At 28.9% G+C, this 23,277-nt stretch overlaps 1 protein-coding gene across 3 annotated transcripts in view; it reads right to left on the reverse strand.

Annotated features, from left to right (window-relative positions):
- The window catches only part of LOC132946355 (eye-specific diacylglycerol kinase-like), a 181,112-nt gene that overhangs the window by 94,707 nt on the left and 63,128 nt on the right, over positions 1-23,277 (reverse strand). For all 3 annotated transcript variants that reach the window (XM_061016327.1, XM_061016326.1, XM_061016328.1), the window contains exon 4: positions 22,040-22,178. In XM_061016327.1, coding sequence (XP_060872310.1) covers positions 22,040-22,178 — 139 coding nt within the window. The remainder of the gene's footprint in view (positions 1-22,039; positions 22,179-23,277) is intronic.

Consider the following 23,277-nt stretch of genomic DNA (forward strand, 5'->3'; position numbering starts at 1 on the left):
ACACCATCACCGTGATTATGATAATCACCATCGCCATGCTTTGTAATAAAAACGAATGATACTCAAATTTCCTTTTTACTGCTTCCATCATATAATATACCATTAGGCAATTCATTCAATTAAAAAAAAAATAATAATGATAGAACGGCGATGTTAATAAACATCACTCATTACTCTTTCGTATAGGAACAGTAGGAACCAATTGTCTTTGTACTTAGTGTGAATTATGAAACTGCAGCTAGGTATAGTATATAAACAATGTCTACTATAAAATAGCAAACGTTTCATCATTTATTTTGCAGTACAGTTTATTTTCTGGGTTGAAATGTCTATGTATAGCATAATATACCAATCATCACGGTGGCCCAACCAGTATAATAATATTATAAGAGTCATAAAAACGTACACCGATGTTAAAGTAACATCAACGACGAATACCAAAACCAGATACAGAAACTTCAAATATATCTACTCTTATTATATGTAACTCAGGTGCGTACGACAGTGTTGTATTGTGTTATTACACCACTCAAAAGCAGATATAAATCACCACTGCAATCAGAAAGCAATTTCCTGCAGTTTAGCATCATCACGCAGTCAATGTCGCCGTAATTCAAATCCAGGTAAGTACATTGATAACGAATTGTGTGAAAAACGATTGTTTGATTTTTCTCTTGTAGTGCGAATATGGTACGATTTCTTACTACTTCTACTAACTTTAGATAACTAGGTTTCTAAACAGGGAAAAAAATAACAACAAAATATGTATAGAAGAAGAAGATATAATATTATAGATAATAATATAGAACTCCAATTATTATCCACTTCAGTGTACAGTGTTACCCACACGACACCGAATATTACCAGTTTGTTTCAATAATCATCACATCATGACAGATTTAATTTTTATAAGCGTGAATAAAAACTCCGAGCTTTTAATACCATACAAATCTTGTATAAGCTGCCAGGGGTAAAAAATATATTTTATTTAATAATTTAATACAATAATACGTTAAAAGTTTTTTATTTATTCCATGCCACATGTTATGAAATTAAGGTTGAAATCATAATAAAATACAATAATTGAGTTAAATATAATAAAATGGGACTGTTAATATCAACACTATTATAAGGTATTGTGGGCAAGTAAAAATAAAGATATTATGTCATTATCTCCAAAAGCTAAATAATGATGATGCTATTTTTATGCAACATGCTATAATATAGTATTATAACTAGCGACGTAAAATATAATATTACATAAAATTCACTCAGAAAATGTATTATTATATTATTATATTAGTGTTCATACACGGCTACTGTGACACAACGATGAAAAAATTAATAAGTAATAACCATTCACAGAATGAGAAAAATTAAATCACTAATACTACCTATTATACTTTAATATTAAATTTCATAGCAATATAATATAATAGTATAGGTATATTCAAATGATACATTGAATTTTACCTTAAATAAAAATATCTGCAGTGTTATAATATAATATGTGCCACTATATTGTAGTCGGATTTGAGCTGAATACATTTATTAGCATATGTGAATACTGTTTGGAAAAATAAGAAAGGTATGTTGGAACGAGTTTATTTTTAGAATGAATAAAAATGTACTCAATTGAAGGCCGTACCCGAGCAGCCCTCATTGTTCTGGTTTCTGCGAGATATACCCATCGCGGAGAGATAGCGATACCCATTTTCGAAGTTGACTATAATATTATGCAATAGGTTGAAACGGGACTAAAAGCTAAATTCAACTCAAGTGCTCGACAACAATAGGATTTCAGCTATTGCGAACAAACAAGTTTGATTTAAACCCTTTATTTTTATTGGAGTATTTAATTATATATTTATGCAACTAATATAAATAACTAATGGGGATAAACGATAACGTACAAACGTTGTTCAACAGCAGTGCAGCTGCTAGATACTTTATGGACTCGGATAATTTTTTACGTCGCAAGGTCGTTTATTATTTTTTGGTCCCAATTTTGACACGGTAATTTTCAATAACGTGACGTTTTCGCTGGAAAGCGATATGCTACGATAGCCCTCCTGCTATCGCATTCACAGGGCAGTTATAATAATAACTATAGTATGAGGCGAAAATACGACGTGCGAAATGTCCATTCTACATTGTCAGTTTTTTCGTAACGTTTATCCGATTTGACAGGGATTTACAATTATACATTTATACGGAACGTTGGTATATTATAATATCGTAATATAGGCGCACTGTACAGATGGCTATGGTAGGTACATATAAATAGAAATAAAACCTCTACTAACACCTCTAAACAGCGGACGTGGTTTTGGGAACAAACTAAGTACAAACTGAATCCTCTGAATAGCGGACAAAATTTCAGTGACCGACAGTGACCGGTGTTTAGAGGTTTCATGGTATCAAATACAAGCGTGGATTTATCATTTCTGTGGACATTATATCACGGAACTATGTATTTACATGGAATGAGTATCATGTATAATTATATATCGTATTATATTATGAACTAACAATGGCCTTTACGCGAGCCACCGTATATGCATTCCGATTTGATTTTCAATATTAATTATGATAACAAATTTCGTAGATAACATAACATTTCATCATATGTTTCCCTTGACTAAGAATGCATAGTAAAATGGCGACTTCCAATCAGGATCATATTTTGATGAATACGTGCATTCCATATAATATGTATTTAGTTCAGTGCATTATGCAAATTATGTGCGTATACAGTGTGGTTGTTGTCGTCGGGGTTGCGATTGTGGACTATTTTCGCATCGAAAGTCTGTCGGCGAAAAAACACAGAGCGAACTTTATTGTTGTTATTATTTTTTTTAACAACTCGCTATCCTCTGTATTTGCTGCACGCGACAATTGTCACCCAAACCTATACGATTTCATACACAAATATAACACTATAGTCATGAGGGAGACGGAGTGGTCGAGCGGACTAAGCCGTCAGTTGTGACGCACACCAGCGCTGGTTCGAACCTCGGTTCATGGGTGGCATTTTTCTTTGGGCAAGTCACGGTGTCAGGAGTACAAGTGCCACCATCCCCCGCCCGGGCATGGCAGATACCTACAAGTGCCCACTTTAAAATCTGCCAAAACTACACACACGTGTTTACACCTACTGCTGTTCCCTCCCCCACAGTTTAAAAACCACCCAATGGCCCAAGTTGCCGCGGGTTAACTAACAAAAAAAAAAAAAATTATAGTCATGGCTCTATTCAACATTGTCGGTTTTTCGTAGAGTTTATCAGATTTTTTTTTTATTATTAATGAACCCTTGGCAATGTAGGCCATTGGGTGTAAAATAAATGTTGAATTTACTTATTTCACAATATTTCAATTTTGTTATACTTAAATAAATGGTTTACTTTTCGTTTGGTTTTACAGATTTTCAATAGTAGTTTGGCGGCACTGCGGCGGTAGTGATGGAATTGATGACGTTTGAGGGTGACTGAGGATTATTGTGTAGTATATTTCAGCTATTGATTCGGGAAGATTGGAGCATGTTCTAGTGTGGATATATGTATTCGGTAAGTGTTACCTATTTGGTGGTGACTTGCATGACTGATTTACAATTATACGTCGCGTTCGTGTATTATAATATTTTATATCATAATATGCAGTATTATAATAGTGTATAAATTCCCAGGGTAGGCACATACTACATATACACGAATTATAATCAAATGCGGGTTTATCGTTTCTGTGGACATTATACTGCAGGTATAAGCGTATAAGGGTTCGTCGTCGCGGGGTTGCGGCCATGGACTATTTGCGCATCGCAGTTCGGCCTTTCAAAAACACGGAGCGAACCTTATTATTGTTATATTATAATTATTATTTTTTTATAACAACGCGCTCATTGTATTAAATACGCCGTCAATTGTCGCCCAAACCCTTACAATTTACCGCATCTGCGACGCGCACGACAATGGAACCCGCGGTAATATAGTCATAATAAATTCAAACCGAAAACAATCAAAGTTTGGTTTACTCGAGTTTTGTGTATCGTAAAGAATATTTCTCCTGTTCTTTCGTGGCCGCCCCCACGCAGTTCGGTTTTGCATTAAGAGCCTAACAATATAATAATTTATACGTTCGGACGAAATTTCGTGCGTAACGCCGGCTCGTAATATTTTATACTTTTAGTTTTACCGTATACATAATAATATACTATTATGTGGAATGCCGAGCAGACGGTACAATTGTTTATAAATTGAATAACGAAAAATTGAATTAGACGGACGTAAAATGTAATGGTGTAATACAATATTATTATTACCGTTTATATTATAATAATATACATAAAGTTATTTTTTTTTCATAGGAGTGATGTAGGACGAAACATGTGGTGCAGCTGCTAATTGTTTGATTGAGTAAATAATCCGACAAAAGTCCAATTATCATTAGAATTGTAAAAAATAATAGTAAATAAATGAATAAATAAATGATGAACAATGTCTATAATTGATACTGATGAACCTATAATACCTACCTAGGTTATAGCTGAACCTTGTCAGAAAATAGGGAATGCATAAAATGTCCACAACAATTATTGAAATGTTTTCCGATAAAGCAATTGTTAAAAAGCAGTTCTCTGTTCTTTTAAATAGTTTTGATGAAGATGAACCGGCGATGACGATAAAAACAGCCAGAGAACAAAATTAAAATGAAATACAATAGATATGATGACTAATTATTAGTCGAAACTGTAAACAAATAGGTATTTCCATACATTATACAATGTATATTATTATTGTTTTGATTTTATCTTTTTTTAAATCAACGCGATTTCAATATAAAGTATTTTTTAATGATTTTAAAAATCTTTTAAAATAAATAATTCATGAACTACTGCTTGTAGACTTAGTTTGGATACACACATTTAAGAAATCAACTCAATATTGATCTATCGAAAAAATCTACGGGGTATTGTGTTAAAATTACATTTGGTTTACATATCGTTTAAAAATCAATAACAAATATTGAACAGTAAGTTGTATATTATTTTAAATAATAATTGTAAACATTTCTATACGCTGTATCTTAGTTTTACATTTTAAAGCATATTATAGTGCATAGTTTTGAAAAATATATTTCTTTGTGATTTAAAATAATTAAATATATCAACTATATAGCCTACAGGCATGAAATGGACTCATCATATGCGTTGGTAAAATAAAATAAGCAGATTTTTGTGAAGCTGTGGTTTAAAACAAATTAATAGTTTTTAGGTTTTTACTGAGGTCACTATACAGAGATGTTGGTTTGAACCATTTGAATGAACGTGTAAATACGGGAATCGACCAATGTTGCGCCTAAAACAAAGTTTTTGTTTAGGGTCAGTGTACCAATTGCGTTCCTTATATTTTATGGTTCGTGTAGCAATTGCACTTATATTCAAATTTGCCTACCTTCAGATATGAAAATATTGTGGAACGATAAAATTCCATCAACATCAACATAAACAATCAAACGATTTTTTCTTAATTACTAAACATAATAATATTATGTTGGTATACAAAATATTACTATAAATATTTGAATGGGTACAACAACTAATGTGTATTTTTATTTCTTAATATCATGGCACAATATTATGTTTTCTTATTCATATTCTAATATTTATCAAGTACACTCAAGCTAGTCTAGACACATTATTTTTTTTTAAATTTTATTTAGATTATTTACAATCTGTAATATTTGTATACAATACAATAAGTAAATTTGATAGCTAATATAAGGTACTAAACATGAAATGGCGTGAGGAGAGAGGCCCACCAGTGTGGATACTGGATACCCTCTAACTTAGAGACACATTATTTAAAGTAAAAACCTATCGATAGTTTATATTATTATTGTTATTACAATATTACTAAATAAATATATTTTAATAATGCTTACAATCTCACATTATATTAAAATATTTCATTTCAAAAATTAATATATTTCACACGCAAACTTACTGGCCAAAAATGCTACTTAAAAGTTTTAAAACCACATGCATTTGTTAAAAATATGCACTGACAATGACAAGAAATGTACAAAAAAAAATAACAATCGGATATGTTTTAATTGTTATAAAGTTCCAAGTGTTTACAAAATACTAAAAATAAGTAATTTTGCAAATAAAAAAGGTAACCAATGACTAGTTAAATCATAAAATACTATCAATATGCATCATTAATAAAATTGTATTTATACGGTAATAGCAATTTCAACATTTTTGATTAACATTCAATCGCCAGAAAATTTTACTCTTCGATACATCCAAATTTTTTTTTATAAATATTTAAAATAACTAGGTATAGTAAACCAGTTTCCAGGTACTAATAATCGATAAAATAGTATTATGTCTGATATATTCGGAGTTCATCCAGGAATTTATTGGTTTTATACAGTGATATATATTTTTTACGTTAGTAGTTTAGAGACTACTACCCAGGAATAAAAAGTTTTACAAAAGTTTTAAGCAGCTTCGTATATATACATGCATTGGAAATTAAGTCTAGTTGTCACTTAAAACGGAATTTTCGAATTTCTCAATATCTACACTATAAAACCGTGCGAAAAATTACATATAACGGTCGAACAATTTTCGAAGAGATCTCTGCAACAACGATTATGTCACAGACTTCTGTGCTAGGAATAGTTTTTTTTTTTTTCATTATTTATAGTAATAGTAATATTAAACCACTTTCTTCCTATATGAGCACGGCAAAGTTTACAATCCATACTTAATCTCTGTTTATTGAGTAGGTTTTTAATATTGTGTATCGTATTATAGTGGTTCTATAACTAAAACTATTTACATTTTAGGTTTTTTATACTTTATAAAAACGTGTCTTGCGACTTGTTTTATAATAATAAATAAAAAATCAAATATTGTTAGTTATTTTTTGATTTTTAATTAGATGATTGCCATCGCTATGTCATTAATTACAACTTGTATAATGGTTGTATATTATAATATAAATTAAATTGTTATAAAAGCTAATTTTTGAAATATTGAAATACAGATATAGATATTTACTTTGAAAATTATTGATTATTTAGTAAAAAAAAGTATTCAAGTACAAAAATACATATACTTTAAAATTGTTTACAAAAGTGTATTATTAGGTGTAACTGTAAATTACTCATGTGTTTTCCTTATCGAGATCTAAGAATTTAATTATTGTCGGTTGGGTATAACTGTATAAGTTACATAAAACTATATAGTATTGTATACGGCTATTATATATCATGCTCTCAATATTTTCTTTATTTAATGTGATGTAATCAAAAATAGAAAATATGTAAAGAAAAAAGAAAAAGTGCTTAATAATAATTAGTATATGATTTAAAATACAAATACTTTGAGAAAGTATTTAAAATACTTCGTTCAAGTACCTAATTTTTTAAAGTATTTGAAATGGATATGTTTATAATAATATTCATGGAGTAGGTACCTACTTAAAAAGTATTTGATCACTATTACTCAGATAATTTTACTCAAATAGGTACTTAGCAAGACTGTATAATTGTGCAAATTGTAAATGTACAATACATAATAATATTAAATATAATTAAATATACATATTTTCTTGATTAGTTAGGTATATAGTTTATAGTATAATGTATTATTTATATTTGCAATATTTGTAACTTATGAAATTAAAACTAATTTATGATTGATTACCTACAGTTTTCATTATTACCGTTTCTGTAATTTGCCTAAAAGTTAAACTTTATTTTCTAGCTACTCTTATCCAATATATCATCGAGTTTATTAAAAATAATGAACGCAAAAAATATTGAATATGTCCACAAACAAAATGGACGGTAAAATTAAATTATATTTTTCTGGAAACATTGGCGAGGAAGGTAGATTGTGGTACGATTTTTTTTTTCGTCGTTTTTTTTTTAAGTCATCAATCTCTATATGTACCTAGACTTGTTCAGTAAATATGATGCTAAATAATATGATGAAATAAAAGCCACGTTTGAAAAGGGTACGAATAACGTATTGGTTTTTAGGACAGTCAGTATTATAAATTCGATTAAAACTCGTTTAAAACAAAATTCTCATACGAACCCTTTTTAGCGCGATTTTTTTTTTTCCAGGACTATTATTACTACCAGAAAAGGGTAAATAATAATAACAGGTATACAATGGTACGGACATCGAACATACGTGGGGGGGGGGGGGGCATTTAAAAATATAACACTCACCACAATTTCTACGAAAGTAGCCACCCAACATAATAGTCCTGAAAGGAACGGGTGATTGTACAATTGAGAATTTCATAAAGTGATTACGTTTTTATTGTTATTGCGGCTCGAATAGAAGCGAACATTGAAATTTAAAAGCTGCGTGTTCGCGGTTCAAAATGAACACAAAATGGACGTAATAAATTATTTACGTCAAATTAAAGTTGCATCTGAACCCTTATCGTTTTTTTTATTTTTATTTTATAATAATCAATACATATTATTATTACAACAATCTACAATTTTTTCGTTACAATTCGTTTAAAACAATGGGGGGTGTAGTGCTCAAGTAGTATCAGTTACGCCACTCTCGCTGTAGGTATCCATTCTAAACGTAATATTATATTGATTTATTTTATATAATATTATAGTTTTCGAAATAAGCTCAACAACTGGGACGACGTACGTGTTTTGGAACGGATAATAATTATGCTAGCGTTGTATCTGGATAATGGAAAATAGTGTGTGCATGATAATATTACGCACCTATATATTATATGGCTATATTATATTATAATGTGTGTAATTCGAAAACACCGGACTTAGTCGCGGGTACTATTCTATTGTTCCTGGTGGTTTAACTACACAATATTTGAACCAGAACTGTAACGATTGTTGTTTTACAATATTTTTGAAAAATAAATAATATAATATTTAGATAATCAGTTAAAATGAACGAACAAAATATACAATTTTTCAAGAATAACACTTTTGTCTTTTTCAATAATTGTAATATACATTTATTACTCAATGCAGATTTTATAATCTTTATATTTTATTTAATATTGGCAGCTAATTATTTTACAGTACATTGTATTGTATTTTTTAATATTAATACTCTACTTGGTTCGAATAATATTGATAGCAAATGGTAAAACTAGAATAAAAAAAAAGTCATCAAATATTTACAGGAAGTAGGTATATTTTGATAACGGTGGCACATCACTATTGTTTTGTGACAAGTCATTAAATCATGGATGGCCAATACCTTTAATAACAGCCGTCGGTATCGAATACACTCAAATCGTTCGATGGTCAAGAAAAAATTATTGAGCACTCATAACTTAAGCTATATAATACACAACTTATAAACCGAAATTAATTATTATCACCATCTGCGCGTATTGTTATTATTAGTATTTCTTCCCATTATGTTCAATCATTATTGGTCTTAAATGATTAACCTATATTACTATATTTATCAGAGCGAGATGGAAGACGCGATAAAAAAATTGAGTTGAAAGAAAAAGCATAGTAATTTATAAGTCTAGACATTTAATAATTACAATACTTATTATTGTTGTAACTATATTATTATCAGTCATCACCAATCGGATGATTAAAAATGTTTTTAAAGTTTATATTAACGAACGCTATAATAGTGCCAAACTTGAACAACGTATAGTAATTATTTACGATTATTATTATTATTTAATTATTTATTATGTCAGAAGATTAATCATATGTCGGTAAATAATAAAGCCATACAATAGAGTTATAATACAGTGATGTATGTAAAGTTTAAACGATTATCATTATTATTTTATTACAAGGGTTATATATGGTGCCAAAATTAAAATGCAATGTTACTTAAAGCTATACGAAAAGCGCAGTTATATTGGTATTACATTGTGGACATAATAATATTATAGTTACGATATGAGATATCCGTTAGGAAATATTTTTATTAATTATGGTATATGAATCATTATTTGGTAGCTGGTTTGAAGAGTTTGGTTTGCAATTCTAACATTATCTAATGTATTAATAAGTACCTAATTTACTGTACATTGGAACATGGTTGTTAATAATTATATTTTTAAGTTTACTCGGGTTGATGGTAAATGATGAACGGTAACTGCCTCAGTTGTGTGTAATAATTTTGACTTAGTCGAAAAGTGACGAATGTGTATAAATATAATATTACACACATAACGTATTCAATTAAAAAAATTTTTTTTTTCATTGGTTAATACTTATTAGTATAACAAGGACAATGATGGCTCAAAGATTAAATATAAACATACAGAATATATTATTACAGCATGTAGGTTAAATTTATGATGGTTAATTGTATTATAGTGTAGGCAACTATATATTATTTAGTGTGTAATATATAATTAGGATGTAACGGATGTTACAGTATAATATTATATTATAATGCCTTAAATAATTTGGTAATGATGAACTAACCAAACTCGGTAAATAATTTATATAGTAAGTACAACAAATAAGTTAGTTTAAATTTTAAATTTTTTCCCAGATTAAAATAAAATAAAAAAAACATTAATGACGTCAAACATCGGTTTGTATAAAATATAAATGCGTATTTATAACTATTGGTCTTTTAAAATCAACTTTTGAAACTTTCAAAAGTTAGATTGATTGGAAAAGTTATTTTCAAAAAGAATCCATTAAGTATATAGTTGTTTGCGTTATTTTTCCGCATGGAAGAGATAATTTTCTTTTCAAAAACTCAACTGACTGCCGGATAAATTGAGAAATTTAAGTTGTACTAACATAAAAATGTATAAGCCAGATTAAATTATAGAAATGACATACCTATCTTGTATTATTTGTAAGAAGTTATGACATATTATTATTACGCAGGCATGATAGCTGTGACTCGAAACAAAAAAAACGTAATTTTTCATACCGAGTAGACTGATTTTAAAATGTTGAGTTACAATACGTCTTTACATAGGTAAATTGAATTTTTTTTTTTCAGATAAAATATTTAAACGTTAGGAATATTATTTAAATGATGCTTACTCTGCATAGAAATATTGTACGTTTAATAAACATAATATTTTAGGAGTAAATTAAAAAATCTCGATGTTTGAGTTTAATTGTTATTCTGTTATTATGGTGATATAGCTAAAGCTTATGCCGTAGCATAATAATTAATATATTAAACGGCAACAGATAGTGTTATCAACCGTTTCTTATGAAAATTATAGTTTCTATAAATGTTAATTATTTCACCAACAGTCTATTACCTATATGTTGTAAACCTTTGAAGTATTAAGGTGACCAAGAAAATGTTCAATAATATTATTACCTACCTATATGTGTCGTCTAATTGTTCACGGTTATGTTAACTTTAATGTTTAACCACATGAGAACAGTTGATTATTGTTCCAATAATTGATATGTGGTGTTTTGACACTTAAAATATTTTGCTTCGGTATACTGCAGCTATAAAGTTCGAAATAGTCAAGGTTATTGCCGCTGCAACTACAGCAAGGGCGTATAAAAACAAAAAAAAACACCGAGATAAAACATAATATATTGAAAATATTGATTTCTTTTTCGTACAAAAATATGTGGTTTTACGAGGGTATCTACATTGAGTTATGTATAGGTATACATATGTATGAAGATAACGTTCAAGAACACATAAATCGTCCGAGAACATCGGAGCGAGCGCCGTCTTCTTACGTTGAAAATAATCACCCGGACATTTGTCCGATCAAATATTCATCAGTACAGGATAAAATCGGGTGGATTATATTATTATTGTAAAAGGCTGCAAGTGGGTACATAGGTTGTTCGCAGGTACAAGCGGCCTTTGCGGCCTGTTGTAAATACCGTTTGGGTTTACCCGATATCGTACTAATTTTATATTTAGGGTGGATGTGTCGGAGTTGCGTGTGCGGACATCCATCTCTCCGGTCTTGCCTTTTTCCCGCGGGTGTGTACAACAATATATATATAGGTACGTAGTAAAAGGTATATATTTCTCGGTACGGAAGCAATTTTCGACAGATTGATTATATTAAAATAATATATTACACGTTGTATGTTAAAGGATTGGAGTACATTCATTAAACAGGAAATTGTATAATAATTGATTCGAACATAATTCATTTTCCAGTTAATTATTTTTCATTTGTTTGATATGAAATTAATTTTTCTCGCCAAGTGCATTAAAACCAACGCTGGTTGGATCAAAGAAGAAACACTACATATTATGTTTATACTTTGGGCCTCCACACGAGTTTTCCTCAGTGAGGCCCAGTAATCTTTCGATATTAATTTAAATAAAAAAAAATAAAAAAAATACTATACATAACAGCTATATATATTTAGTTAAAATAACAAAGAGATGAAGTTTAAAATGTTTAGAAAAATAATAATTTAAAAACCTATCGTGGTTAATATTTTCAAATTCTATAAGGCCAAGGTTATTCAATTTCTTAGATGATACTTTAAAGCTTAATGTTAATAACCTAATGGAATATTATGTTGTACTGTATATAATATCCACATAATAAATACTAGTCGAACCGAGTAGAGAAATTAGAACTCACACGTACCACTATTTATGTAGACATACGAAAAATCTAAAAATCGAATGATATTTTTATTTGCGATCGAATCCGTTGTGAACTTGGACGAATAAAATTATCCATTTAAAATATTATTGACTTTGAAAAACTGTGTGTGCCATGCATTTGTATAACTGCTATTATAATGTGGATCTCGTATGATACTTAACTTTATAAATTATAATTAATTAATCAATTTTTTAGTAAAAGAGTAATAGTTTAAATACATATCACGCATAATGCAATGAACGGATTAGACTCGACGATAGACGCGTCATAACTAATACAAAATCAAAGGTATGACAAAGATTTCAAAATGTTGTCAAAATCGTAAAATAATATAATGAAAAATTCGGATAAAGATCGGTTAGAATGGTTTTTTTGAATAATACAATCGCTAATAATATAATAATACATTTTTTTATCAATCAAAGTCACGCTGTCACTATAGTATATTATAATAATTGTATTATAAAGTGTTTATACATAGAATTTTAAGTAATTGTAAGATTTTAAACGAATACAAATTTACATTACAAAGAAAGAGTGATGACCTTGGATTTCATAGCGACGGTTAGAGACGGTTGGCGTCGTGTTGATACAATATAAGCTTAATCATATAGACTATAGACAATGAAAACCATTTCAAAATCCAGAATCCTAAAGACTATATTATGGTCCAATATCAGTATAATCTATTTTAGAGTACAATAGAACCTTAAGTTTTATTATGTCGTTATATTATCTGCAGTCAATGTAAAATAAGTAAAATATAGATAACATATTATGCATGTTATCCTGTATATGTATATCACATATACAGGTATGCCTAATTGACTTGGAACATCGTAACGGAAAAGTAATTATATCAATCAGTTATATAGTGAATATAGAAATCTTGCGATTGAGTTGATAAAAAATTATAATTCAATGAAAAAAATGGTTCATAGATTTCACAAAAATGGTTTTCGAACAAATAATCTCCACTGGTTCCTAATAATACCTATTGTATGATATGTCAACATTGACCTTTTTCGAAATTGAATAATTTCAAAATCTCAAGGATAAACGGTCTATTATTGTTACACGGATGACGCGGATTGGAGTTGATGGAAATACGTGAATAAATAATATATTACAGATTTACTTCGAATATAGACCACGAATCATACATTCATAGTTATAACCTACATCTTCCGTAAATTGTATAGTGTTAGACACTTCCTTTCAGAAACGTTTATTATTTACGGTGCACATTAAGTCGCTTATTTTTTTTTTTAAATACGTGAACTTCTACTTAACTAAGATTTTTAGTTACAGTGAGACATATTACGCATCGATTGTTACAAAGTAGAAAATTGATTAACCGTATTGAAAATATAATATACTAACCAGGCAAAGCTCGTTTTCATTTGGACGGTGCTTAATAAGCAATCAAATAATAATAATGTTACACATATTCAGACCATTCATCCGGCGGGCGATTGAGCTCACTTTTAGCTGAATAGAAGATAAGTTGCCTCTTTAATATTTTAATATTTCACGTGCAAACATTTTAAATAAATGTATTACAAAAAGGTTTTTATCGGGTTGTATCTGAAATACATGCATATGGTTCAATATTTGAAATAAGTACGTGTATTTGCTATATAATTTTTGCTTTTTCAATAGTGCCGGAGAGCATAAAACCACTTAACTATATTTTCTCGTTTTCAACGAATCTCAGACATTTAGACAGCTTTTTATTAAATACGCAATACTCAAAAGGATTTTATCGATTAATGATTGCTCTATATAGCTATTACAAACGAATTAACTATAAAATACATAATATTATCACAATTGCATACTTTTCCAGTATATATTTCAAATGGAAACCTTTTATATCTTATTTTCCATTAAATAACGTTTTATGTAAATAAATATTAGAATACTAAATATTTTTTTTTTAATTTAAAACCACTCACATATTGTATTGTACTCCAGAAACTCATCTCGGTAAATAATAAATTAACTATTATATTAGTATATCAAAAATACCAAAAAAATTTTTTTTTTTTAATTTGCATTCTAGTTCCTTTAAACAAATATTAATTACATATTAAATCGATATAACTCGAATATACGTAAAATATCTATAAATTATCTAAAATCCAAACTATAGGAAACAAAATTATACTGTCTATAATAAAAATACGATATTACCGATTTAGAATATACTTAATAAGAAATATTTTATTTTGATATTTTAATTTCTTTTTTTTTTTTTTTATTAGGGTTAAGGCTTCGACTACTTAGGTCATTTGCCTGTGGTACTGTAGATTTGTTTTTACACGTGATTTGTTTTGGCAGAATTTTTAATTTGGGGGGCACCCGTTACTTGCCCGAAGAAAAATGTCGCCCGCGACCAAGGTATCGAACTCGGGCACTCCATCCCCCTTCACACATTACTTTTGTTATTCCTATCACAGTGACTATTTACATTGTTTACGATTCTTTTCAACATCGTACTATTGTTTATAAACATGACGTATTTTATATTATAACTATTCTTTCTCTATAAATATACAATGTTATAAAAGAAAATTATAATGACAGTTTTGACGCACAGTAAATTATTAAATGCACAGGTTTGAATACCTACTAAACCATGAGGTTCCTCCAGAAAACGTTTTAATGTTTGTTTTAAGAATGCCAGTCCGTTAATAAATCCTGCCAAGGAAAATATTGATTAATTGTGTATTTATAAATTATATAATTTGCAATGAAAATTTACGTTTAACGTTATATCTAAATTTTTTGCATTATGACTGGTTGATTTCTAACCAATAGGGACTTTCATAAACATAATTTCTTATCAGCACATAAATTTGCTGTAAATATTATAAGCACACTTACATGGCTTATAATTTTTATAGTTTCATCACTATACTTACAATATGTTAATAAACCTAACAATATAGGGAACAATAAATAAGATATATACAAATATTACGATAACATAAGGCAAATGTTAATATTTACAAGATTGAAAAAAAAATTTTTTTGTGAATTATATTATGTTATATAATACTTTAATTAATTGATGAAAATGTTAATGAGGTCTACCAAATGTTCTTTCTGCAATTGATTGTCTATAAATAATAATTTTTATTCAACTATAATATAGTAGTTTAAAGTGATGTACCTAAACATAAATAAATATATATTTATTGTAACTATTAAGAACAAAATCCGCTTTCTGTTTTCGTTTAAACTAGATAAAATCCTATTTTTTATTAATAAAATATAAGCAATAGGAATTGATATTATTATAGAACCACTCGAAAACTCGTGTAACGTTTGATTTGATTTCGTATAAGTTTTCTCTGCTTTGTCAGGAAATAACATAACATTTTTATTTACCATTTGCTATTCGTCTTATCGGAATTTGACAGTAAATGTATTATAGTATTGTTAGTAAGTATAACATTAAACATATTGTTAATGTAAATAGGTTACAACTAAGAAAAATTATTAACATTAAGATATTATTTCTTAATTATTTTACACAAGTTCAAAATACAGTTATTTATAAAACTAACGAAAATGAAAATGTTAAACAAACAGCTGCATCAATATTCGTATACTACAACAAACAACGAACCCCATAAATTAAATTAAAATCAATGTTATAATTATTACATTTTTCTGAACGAAGTTTGTTCACTGGTCTTATATCGCTATGTTGAGATTAATTAGAAATTAGCTTATCATTATAAGTTATGGACTTTGGTATAGAAATGTGTTTTTACCATTCCCACATTAAATAGTTTAATTAGTGAACGCTTGACCCATATATATACGCCCATAATAATAACATTAATCTATTGAGGATAACTTCAAAACACTTAACGTAGGTTCTTAGTTAGTAAAATTTCATAATTTTGTTTAATAATAAATATATTTCCGATTTCGATTCTCCCCTCCAAATACATTTGTTAGATTGAGAATCAATGTTGAAGTTTTATAATAAATTCATGCAAATATGCAATCATTTTATTCGTAATTACATACAGCCGTTGTAGTGTGAATAACTTAGTGTTTTTTATATGTTAAGGTACGTCGATAGTAATAATATTATGTTCTACATACATAATGGAGGTACAATGTTGAAAATTATTCACAGTAGGTAGTAACAATATTAACCACTCATGGTTATAATATATTAATGTTAATAGATACGCCAAAAAGGGATGTATGCGCAGTCACTATTCTAAAATATATAATGGTTATTTGAGAGGGATATTTTAAACATTGAAACATAATATAATAATACACACTTTTTATAATAACATCGGGCTAAATATCGGGCGATGAAAATTAATTTAACACAGCCCAGCACTTTTATGCCACACCGCAAATTAATTTAAATATATAATATGAAATAATTAATTTACTTGACATCGTTGTATTTTGTTCATTCATTTTTTTTTTTTTAATTCGATTGAATATGAAACAAAAAATTAAAACGGCTAATATAATATGATATCATCCTAAGTGTATTTCAAACACTGTAACATGTATATTGTTATAGTTAGTATAACCGATTGTTGGTGTATGATACGCGTTACCTACAGACAACTTTTGACGTAATCTTAATACTCGTACATTATAAACCCATAATGGTAAAACTTAAATATTATGATAATATGTTAACATCGACCCGTAGGTCGAACAAACTTTGATAGTGAACTAGAAGCCACGTCTACATAATATTAATATACAATAATATTATATTACGTGTATGAACAACGAAGACGCAAGAAGGTAAGAATCGAAGTTCAGATGTTAATTTCATAAAGTTTATTTTATGTTAAAATGTACACGACAGGTTACAAAACGTGTCATGTTTTTGTTGACGTCTAAAAAATGACTGATACATTAGCAACACGTCATACGCTCTTCTATACGTTAGGTGTATGCACTACACATAACGGTTACTTACACATACCACGCACGTTGATCAAACAATCATTAACCGAGGATATCGGTAGAGTATATTATATTGTGTTTTGGGGTTAATTTGATTTCGATTTATCGCTGGCAGAAGATAGTACTGTTTGAAAATACGACGATCAAACAAAAATGGAAGAACAATATTATACGTGGTAGTTAATTGCACGAGTCACATATTATGATATGGGTATACTTCTTTCAACCGAAAACAACCGACCGACATGCAACCATGGGAAACGCATATAATATTATAAGTGGAGTACAGCAGGGCACCGAGAATATAGAGCTTACCCATGAGCGTACAGCCATTATCGAAGAACGGAAAAACAGTCTATAGTAGCAAATATGGGTAGGTACTGTGCAGATTTAATTGCGCTGAATGTTAATAAAATTACATCCCAGTTCAACAATCCACATTGACGTCGCACGTGAAGCGACCGGCTGTGGGATATTACATTAATTTGTACGATGTCAATATAGTAAAATTCCAGTTAAAACTGACTGTAGTCATAACCCAAAATTATAATGGACTATCGACCATAACATTATATAGATTTCATAAAGAGCTAAACCACCGATGGAATTTGAAGAACGAGCAACGAGGGAGTATAGGTACATGATAATAGTATATTAGGTAGGTATAGGTATAATATTATTATAGATATTAAAATGAATCATTCCCGAACAATTTATTGTAATCTAGTCAATTCCTCCAGACGGAAAATTATTATGTTTTTTTTTTCAATGTATTGTATTCGGAAATGTATTTGTATAATAATTTTATATTATAAGTTAAAACTATAGAGAATAGAGATGAATTAGATGAGAGTAGGTGAGTACAATAAAATACGCTGATGAGTTGTACCTCCAAATGGGTAAGTCTCCTACCTACATACTATAATATAACTGTCTATACTAAAATATATATTTTATGGTTACGATGCTCTTTGGGTGCATGCGTCTAATGTCTATCTATTATAAACATGTTTCCCTAAAAGTGAAACCACCATTGTCGTGTTAGTTTTAAAACTTTTCACGATAAAGTATTCAATAGCACCATGAGTTATATTTTGTATGCATATAATATAGCAACGCAGTGTGTAAAAGGCTGCGGTTATACCGAAAAAGCTTTTATTTATAGAGCTAGATGTTAGTTGATATGAGACAAATTAATTTTGATTTTGGTAAACTTTTGTTTGACATATTTATGTTATCTTGGTTTTGAATTATTTCTCCTTACCATTAGCAAATAGCAAACAGCGATATTGTCATGTTGATTTCCATTGGGAAACAAAGTACACAGACATATCTGAGAGTAAAAAATTGAAATAAATGTATATAAAACCCCAAGGTATTGTTACGGAAGTATCTGATATAAAATGTGTCACGCCGATTGTAAAATGAAAATAATAAATCAAACATTTTAAATATATTGGTAATAGAGTCGAATTGGTTTTACAATAAAATGGTATCAATAGTTTCTCTAACCGTTAAAAATAATTAGTTAGATATCGAAAACTTTGAAACATTTTAATGAAATGTCAGCAAGTGTGGTTAACCTATCACCACTCCAAATCGTTGTTCAGTCTTTTTGGGTTCCTCCTAAAAATTTTCATTTATATAATAATATATATTCCTATTTACTGTGAATACATATTTTGTTTGTATACGTTATGAAGCAATAGTTATCAGATTTTTCTTAAACTGAAATAAGGTTTATCGTGATTTTCCATTCATATTAGTTTCCCTGATCATTTATTTTACGTGTTATCATGTAATGATAATAATATTATATTAGTATTATTATTGGATTATGGTATAGAGGTTTTTTTTGGACGTAAGTTGTACGAGTTTGATGATTACATCGGGAAAGTCAGAGGTATGAGTAGTATAGTAAATGTCACTCCCTTGAGATAATTTTGCATTGATTTTATGACTATATAGTGAGGTGAAAGTATTTCATAGTCTAAAATCGGTCTTCAAGAAAAGAATTGAAACAATATATTTAGACCGGATCACATGGTTGACTATGTCAAAAATGGCTGAATTAGTTTGTGCAGTATCAATAGATGTACACAGCGGTTGGGACAATATTCTCTCATGCAGGATAGTTATGGCTCTGTTTGGTTGGAAATTCTATATGTATTTGGTGAACTGTCAGACGATTTTAACGGAATATAAATTGATTCTTGGTATTAATTTTCCTTTCTTTAATAGCTGGGTAAATTGTCTTCTGTGGTAGTTTTTCCAGGGTTGGTAATAAACTTTAAAATAAAAAAATAAAAAGTATGTGAAAAAAAGGCAAGATGAAAGTATGAGAAATAATGATTTTCACATTTTATAAAATTGTACAAATGAAGAAAGGTACATATTAAGCAATATATTTTTTTTTATTTTTGTACTTCGCATACGTTATTGACCGAAAAACATAAAAAAAAACAAAAGCACAACGAAGTAAAAGAAGGTCACGTGTGTGATTTTTCGTTAAATAAATGGTTTGTGATTAAATTCTTAGTCATAAAATATTACATACCTACCTATTTATATCATTTTTTTTTTACAAAGACCAAGTACCTATATGCATGAAAAATTATTTATATTTTCACAATAAATAACACAAAATATACAACTTGAGTGCACGCTTTCCGACAGTAAATTAAAAAATATTGATCAAGTTGTTTACTGGGTAATGAACATAATATATGAACTATTGTTGAACGAAAATTCTTCATAATTATTGTATAAATACAAATATAAATTAAATTGTATAGTAATTTATTGTTATGACTTATAACACATTACAATTTATAATAATTGTAAGTTATTGTTTTTATACATCGTTAAATTTACATTATAACATACGTATTAACTATAGGTACGACGTTATAATATATCATAGTCCATAATAGTATATAATATATGATATTGTCTTTTAATGAATTTTAACTAAAACTTCTATTAGATACTGTTTACTCAAACTTATACAAAATTATAGTATAATTATTTTGGGGATTTGAGTGCAACTGCATTGTTTTTCATTCCTGACGATAAATCATTATAATATTATATAATATTGTATTAGATATTTAGGTCCTTATTATGTTATATGGTACTTATTTTTGTACAAATCTTTGGTTAATCGTATGACCACTTGAAGTTTGAACCCATTGTACAATTAATTATATTAATTTCGTATATAGTTGTAATTTAATATAGTTGGTAGTTGTACTTATATTTGTTGATTTTTTAAAATGCAAAGTGTATTTGAGGAACAACCTGTGTAGTAAGGACCAATATAGTAGAATTTATAGTATTGTTTATTTATGATAGATATTTTATCATATTACAATTTTTCCTTCTAAAAGTGTTATGTCAATCTGAAAATGTTTTAATAGTAAGTTAAAAGTGCATTTGATTTCAAAATGTAGGGTGAGATTATTTAAATATCTTTTTCAGTATTTGATCAATCAGTTTTAGTTTATTTTAAATGTCTATGTTATAAATAATAAGTCATATTTTAAGCAAATAAAATTCTCGTTGCATATTCATTAGTATGATAATTTATTGAAACGCATATTTTAGACATTTTACTGTGTTCGAATATGCGCATATTTATAAACATTTTGTTTTTCATTCAAATAAACATGTATTATAAATAACACATTGGTTTAAATCTAATAACCAACTTTATTATGTATTCAAAATTATTTACTTTAATAATGTAGGCAATAGTATTATGAATACTAATATCATTAACTAAATAAAATAATCGGACTCGACTGTCAGCCAGAAAACGTCATGGCATTCCTCAGGAGGATCAACATGGAGAAATACAAACAAAATAGTTATAAGTCATAAAGTCCTCCCTATATTATTGTAATCAAATTATTACCATAAACTAGTAAAATATAATGTATAAAACTAATGGCCTCTGTCGCCTGCAAAGCCATAAAAATCAATTAAATATCAAAACTAAATTAATTTTATCTGTAGGTAACCACATATTATTATTATACATTATACTTTTATACGCGTAGGAGTAGTTATTCGTTTTGGATACCTACCTATTCGGTTGACCGGAAATTATAATTTTTATTTACGGGTTTTGTTATCCGTTATGTAGTTTAATAACACACAAAATCATAAAACAAAGGCAACCATGTGTGACGCGTTGTGATAAAACTTTTAAGGGACAGCATAATAATATTGTAATAGACATAAAAACGGTTTTAAAACGGCCCTGATCGGAATAATAACAAACGCGTTTACGATAGATGTATTATAATAAAAGGTATAGTTGGTAGATTTTCGTCGAGCACAAAATATATTTACAACGGTGTATACATAAGATACTAATCGTCCACGCGAAACATCTAAGACCACATTTAATATAGTAATATTATATCAACGTTTCAACTCACCGAGCACTCGGATTCGCCGATATAACAGAAGTCCACGTTGTGGGACGTCACGGACCACAGGTGATCGTCGTTGGCGGCCTCCTCCGTCCAATCGGGCACAATCTTTAAGAGTTTATCGTTTCCATCGGTTCCGGTGGCTCTGAAACATTACAAAATAGTCGACGATCAAATTCGGTTCACTAGACCGTATACCTAGTAATATTGTTATAATGTCATACACAGACAATTTCGCGGAGACACACTATTTTGACACGTGAATCGTTTTATTTGACAGGTTGGTATAGACAACATGATAATAGTATTATTTTTACAAATACCAGACAATTATAATAACTTAATCGCGGGGTGGGCCACGGAGATTTCCATTTTTTTTCGTAGAAACGATGTAGATTGCAAGTTAAAATAATTACATCTACCTATGTACGGGCTCTTAATTAATGGATCTCGGTGTAATGGCTGCGGAAAGCCATTGATTCCGCAATTAATGCGTAGCATCGCTTCCGCCGGTGTAGGTACAGGTAATTTTCAAACGGCCTATCGATTCGGCCAGCTACCAATGTTTACTTGTGGTCATCCCGCGGTTTCACTTTAAATTTATAAACTAATTGATAAATACATTTACATTTGACATAATATGTATTCAATGCTAAATATACCCTATGACTTATCATGACGTATACATTATACATTTATACCTAATCGTGTACACAATAATACAATATTACACAATTACTTGAAAATTGTATTATTTAAATACGTATGATATTAATTATTAAGTGTTTGAAATGTTTCAACACCGGATAAATAGGCATATAGCTGAGTGTGAAGATTATATCGAGTGCCAGATTCAGTGTGACAGTATGTTCAGACATCGGTGAAGAATTTATACTTTTTTATTTCGTCATATGGAGGTTTTATTTTATCTACCCACTCCCTGAGCAAGCGATTCCATCTCTACTAAAATTGTAATATTTTAATGTGTGCTTAATTTTTTAAAGCTTTGTCGCTCCTCTAAATAATTGTATACTCCCGCGGGGACAATGTTGTGTTATAACGTCACCGACACTCCTCGTGTGCAGCGGTATTGTACTTATATGTTGGTACACACAATGGTCAGGATATTAATTAGACACGTTTTACGAATGGAGAAATTCGCAGTTTGTAGTCCAACACATTTTTCGTTAAAACGCACGTTATAATAATAATATAACACAATATAATATAACTATAAGCTATTC

This window comes from Metopolophium dirhodum, chromosome 6, assembly GCF_019925205.1.
Source record: "Metopolophium dirhodum isolate CAU chromosome 6, ASM1992520v1, whole genome shotgun sequence".
Classification (NCBI taxonomy): domain Eukaryota; kingdom Metazoa; phylum Arthropoda; class Insecta; order Hemiptera; family Aphididae; genus Metopolophium; species Metopolophium dirhodum.